At 34.2% G+C, this 6,039-nt stretch overlaps 1 protein-coding gene across 1 annotated transcript; it reads right to left on the minus strand.

Moving 5' to 3' along the window:
* Positions 1–4,232: 4,232 nt before the first annotated feature.
* Positions 4,233–5,022, minus strand: LOC122747548 (60S ribosomal protein L12-like). Its single transcript, XM_043993499.1, has 2 exons — positions 4,608–5,022; positions 4,233–4,441 (listed from the first exon to the last, which is right to left on the minus strand). Exons 1-2 carry the CDS (start codon positions 5,020–5,022, stop codon positions 4,233–4,235), a joined length of 624 nt encoding a protein of 207 aa, XP_043849434.1.
* Positions 5,023–6,039: the final 1,017 nt, after the last annotated feature.

A 6,039-nucleotide genomic window follows, 5' to 3' on the forward strand; every position in this document is an offset into this window, starting at 1 on the left:
AAGTTAATGGGAATGGAAGGATGTACTGTTTTGTGAAGCTGACAGTATTCACATTTATTTGAAAAACACATTGAAAGTTGCTATACTAATTGCCTCTGATTCAGGAAACATGAAAAGTAAGAAGAAAAACCAATGGCTGCTGTTCATCTAGAAAAAAACTATCCTAAAAAACCAAGGTGCCTTGGGGACATATTGGCCCTATTGATATGGAAAGATGGAAACTATAGAGATAGTAATCAGTAGCCAAATGAAAAAATGCTCTAAATCACAGAGAAATTCCAATTAAAACAACTTGAGGTACCACCTCAAACAACAATTTGTCTAACATGACAGAAAGGGAAAATGAAAAATCCTGGAGGAGATGTGAGAAATGGCTGAACAATTCATTCATGAATTCACACATTTGCATATTCTGACTGCCCCTCCCCCCAAAAAAAGACAAAAAGAAAAGAAAGGGGAAAATATCCTTCAATCTTCCCTGAGTCCATTACTTCTTTAGAGGTAGATAGCATTTTTCATTGTGAGTCCTTTGGATCTTTGAGTAATGGAAGGTTTTAATAGTTGGTTATGTTTATATATTGGTATTAATTGTGTAAATTATTCTTCTGATTCTGCTCACTTTGTATCAGTTCATATCTTTTCCAAATTGTTTTCAAGCCATCAAAATAATATTTTATAATATACCTGTACCATAAATTGTGGTTTTCTAAGTCAATATGAAGCCAGTATTGATCCTTATGTATGCTTTAGTGACTGATGTTTTCTATGTGTTTGACACCATTGTTCTACACTACTCATGTACCTTCAGCAGACCATTATTATTAAGTAATGAAAGATTTTTATTAATAATTATTTATAATCATAATATAATTGATATTTATATAGCATTTTGCAAAGTATTTTATAAGGTTTGCAATGGTCTTTGCATATGATTATGTCATTTAATTCAATAAATACATATCCTTCTCTAGTATATCATGCCCAGTACTGTGGACTGACAGAACCGAACATTGAAACAGAATATCTGGTGGTATTCTTCCTACTTTCAGAATGATTTACCCTATCTCAACCTGGAATTTTAGGAGACTACACTCCACTCATGTGTCTAGAGGATAATGTTCTATACAAAGTATTTTTTATTTCCATTTAAAAAAAATTCTGCACATACTCTCACACAGAAGTTCCTACAAACAATAATTACTTGAAGCTGTTCAGGCTAATTTGACATACTTAAAAAGAGCCTAACTGTCAGAAAAACCAGGGGGGGACTATCTCTGGCCAGTACTCAAGAGTTTGAGGCCAAACCTAGCAATGTTTCTGAAATCTCTGAACCAGTAGACTTTCTTGGAAACTGAAAAAAGGACTATCAGTCCCTTCTTTCTTATACAGCTGCTCAGACCTATGGCCTGCTGATTGGTGCAACTGTCCTCACTATATACCCATCCCAAATTCTCATAGTCTACTACATTCTATAAGCATTGTCCCACCACTTTAAATTATAGATGAGAAAGCATATTACATTTTAGGATATCCTTGACTAATGAAAGCAATGATGTTTCCTCTAACACACCTAATGGACTAGCAGGGCTTTATGCCAAAGGAAAGTATATGAGAAGATGTGTGTACAATGAACACCATCCAGAATTGGTTAGAGATCTTTCACAAATGACATCTTGCCAAGTTATGACCTCAGGGAACAGGAAGGAATCCTGGAGAAAGGTATTTTGTGTCTGATTCCACAAACAAAAAGGTAAGGCTCAGTCAGGAGAGAATGTTATGGATCCTGGCCCTGACAACATTAGTGCATAATGGTGAGGCTAAAAAGATATCAGGAATGAAAATTAAATGAACGTATTTTTTCTCGTTTAGTTTTAGTTTGGTTCTTTTCTGAGACCATTTTAGTTCTGCACGTTTAAAATAGAATTTACCACAGAAAAACACTAAGTGAAAAAGAACAACTTATAGAGAAAACAGCATGGAATTGTTAAGGTCCCTTAAAAAATAGTAAATTAGAGGGGTAGTCAAGATGGTGGAGTGAGAACCAGCATTTTTGTCTAGCTCCCTTAACACATCTCCTCTACAACAACCTAGAAAATATGCTGGGGTAATTCTGACTGGGAAATCAAAGAAAAATTTCCATTGAGTCATTTTTCCAGCACAGGAAAGAAGAAGGCTAGAACAATGAGAAAATAAATGAAACCAATCGTAGTCACTATGGTTAATGGAGATCTCACATAAATATGGGGTGCAGGGTGAATTTATATAATGGAAGAGGCAATGGGGGAATATGATAACACTTGAAACTCATTTGCATCTGAACTGGTTTGCAAGGAAAAATACACATACATACAGTAGGATACAGAAATTCATATTACCCAACATGTAGTTAGAAGGGAAAGGGGCTAAATAAAAAGGGGAGGGAGAGAATAAAAGAAAGGGTAGATTAAAGGAGGTAGTTGGCAGAAGAAAAATAGCCTCATAAAGAGGGGAGGGGGTAAAAGGAGGGGGTACTGCATCCATAAAATGGAAAAGGATATCAGAATAGATTATGAAGCAAAACCCAACAATACATTGTTTATAAGAAACACACTTGCAAAAGAAAGATATACATAGAGTTAAAATAAGGGGTTGGCATAGAATCCGTTAGTTTTCCACTGATTTTTTTTTTTTAAAGACAAGGGTGGCAATCATGATTGCAGATAAAGCAAAAGAAAAAAAATCCCTACCTAAAAGAGATAAAAATGGAAATTTCATTTTGCTAAAAGGTATCAAAAAATAAATTAATATAAATATCACATATGCATCAAATGCTTATCTACATAGCATCTAAATTATTTAAACACATATATATATATATATATATATATATATATATATATATGTGGTCCTTTGGAGAATATTGAATGGGAATGAAAAGGAATATGCCTATTTCTCACCTATGTCAGGCATTTCACAAAAATTTATCATGTGTTAGAGTATAAAAAAACTTCACAAACAAATGCAGAAAATGGAAATAAAATAAATGCATCATTTTCTGATCATAATGCAATAAATTACATTTACTAAAGGATTTTTGATACATATATTAAATTTAATTCAAAACTAAATAGCCTAATCCTAAAGAATGGGCACATCAAAGAATACATTTTATAAAAAATAAATAATTTCATTAAAGATAATGACAACAATGAGACAGATACCAAAATGTGTGGTATTTGGCCAAATCAGTACTTAGAGGAAAATCCTATCTCTAAATGATCATATAAATAAGAAAGACAGATCAACAATATGGCCATGCTACTATGATGTTTAAAATCTATGTTGTGTGATCTCCTTAAATTAGAAGCTTCAACACTAGTCTTTGGGCATTAAACATTTATTAAAGTATACAGGTATTCACATGGAATTCAGAAAGTTAAGAAAAAGGCCTATCTAGCCTAGAGTTCCGGCCTGGTCAGGTTCTTCCTCAAGTCTTCCACCAGGAGCCTGCTTCAATCATGAACTCTCCAGCAAACTGATTGTGAAAACTATTTATAGGTCTGGAACAGAGGCGGTCCTTACACACTGCTTCAGACTGATTGGTTACCATCATCCAAATCCATTGGTTAACTGGACTTGAAGGTATTCTCAAGTTAAGTTCAAAGTCTAGCTTCTGAGAACAATACTTCTCAAGGGCTAGCCAGGTGTGATTACAATCTAGTTAACTTTGAAGTAGACTAATCAGCAGTCAATCACTCTCACTTGATTCAATCAGTTTAGATTAATCTCCAGGTGGGTCTTTGAGTATCTGCTAAATCCCATTATTTTATCACACTACTAAGAAATAGAAAATCAACAAATTTAAAATCCTCAATTATATAGAAAATTATAAATACTGAGAATCAAAGGAGAAATTAATAAAATTGTAAATAAAAGTGATCTAATTAAAAAAAAAGAACTAGGAGTTAAAAATTAAAACAGGTAAACCATTGGCTTATTTGATGTTTTACAAAATGAAAGAAAAAAACAACAAATGACTGCTATCAACAATGAAAAAGGTAAACCACAACTAATTAAGATGAAATAAAAGTCATTAGGATTTATTTTACAAAACTATATGTCAATGAAATTTATGATCTCAATTAAATAGATGAATAATTTTTAAAATTACCTAGATTAACAAAACATGAAAGTATTTTTGTTGTTGTTGCTGTTGTCAAATGTTAATTTATTACAATACTGTCCTTTGTAGCTTAACTTGCTGGGCATTCAACAGCACCACTATTGATGTTATCAATGACATCATGAGAATGCCTGCCATTAATGTTGCAGCCCACAGACTGGGCTGTTCCAAGGATCTCTTTAATGAATCTATGGAGCTCTCTTGCCAAGAACCAGTGCCTCATCTGTTGAGCAATGCTGATGGTCTCATCCAGACTGATGTTTCCACTGTGTTTTATATATATATATATCTTTTTTTATATATATATATCTTTTTATATATATATAAATATATATCTTTTTATATATATATATTATTTATATATATATATATATCTTTTTATATATATATATATATATATATATATATATATATATATATATATATATATATATATATATATATATATATATCTTTTTTCTGTCTGGAGGAGATTCCTTTAGGGCTTTGATGATCAAGGCTGAAGCAGAAGGCACAACCTCAGTTTGGCCCTGTGTGTTCTGAATGGTAAATTTCACTGTGATCCTTAGCCCTTTCCAGTTGCCAATTGACTTGGCAATGACTTCACCCACCTTTTTGGGAGACAAATCCAAGGGACCAATTTTGGGGGCCACAACTGATGTGGAACCAACTTCACTGCCAGGGCACCTTAAAAACATGACTTTAATTTCATTAGGGTCAAATTTGGGTGGCACGGCAGCGACAAAGGTGAAGGCTTGGCCTGGACGCTGTAGGGTGGCTGCTAGTGTCAGATGAACCCAGATTTGGGATGACCAAAAGAAGTTGCACCTCCACCACCAGGAACTGGGAGCCACAAGCATGAAAGTATCTTAAAAAGACTTTAAAACAAGTCATAAATGAACACACTAAGAAAAAATTTCAGGATCCATTGGATTTATAAGAGGAAATAGGTAATAAAACTATGAGTGAAGAAACTCAGCTCATCCCTCCTAGATTTAGATAAATATAACCATGAAATAAACAAGAAATGAATGCACATGCTAAAGATTTTTGGATTCACAGGTGAGAACTGAATGACTGATTGGACACGAAATGTGCACAAGAAGCCCTGAAAAGGGTTCAATAGCCCTCACACTAGAGATATTGTTGTCTTGCGTCCTTCATTCTCAAAGAAGACCATGACATTTGGGTGATGTCATGATTTGCAATGAATTGGATTTAAGTGAGGGAGGACTGTGCAGAGTCACCAGTCTCACTCTCTTCTCTAGAGCCATCTGGGTCCAATGACAAGATATATATCAGGACTACTGGAGATGGTCCCACATGCTTAAGGCAATTGGGGCTAAGTGACTTGCCCAGGGTCATGTAGCTATAAGTGTCTGAGAGATTTAAAGTCTGACCCTCACAACTTCAAGGCCAGTACTCTATTAACTGTGCCACCCAGCTTTCCCTTCTAGAGTTTCTAGTCTCCATAAATACCCATATACCTCTGCATAAGTTACTATAGTGTTTGAAGTAGCCCTTTTATTTGTCCTAAACTTACTTTACCCAATTTTCCTCACTGTCTGCCCATTATTCTAGAACTTGGGGATTTGGAGAATAAATTCATATTCCTATTAATCATACCTTTCATGATTTTATGCCTTAGTACTATGTCTGGCACACAGTAATTACTGACCTACTCGGATATAGCTAAAAACCAATATGGTCTGTTGTCATACAATAGCTTCCTACTCAGACCCTATCACTATCATTTCAGTTTTGATTTTCTGGACCTCCTCTGTTTTGTTCATATCTTCTGGAAGATATAGTAACCAGAAATGTGCATGCATCTGGAGTTTCATCAATGTGGGCACTCTAACTAGTGATTCAGTTTG

The sequence above is a fragment of the Dromiciops gliroides genome, chromosome 3 (assembly GCF_019393635.1).
Source record: "Dromiciops gliroides isolate mDroGli1 chromosome 3, mDroGli1.pri, whole genome shotgun sequence".
NCBI lineage: Eukaryota > Metazoa > Chordata > Mammalia > Microbiotheria > Microbiotheriidae > Dromiciops > Dromiciops gliroides.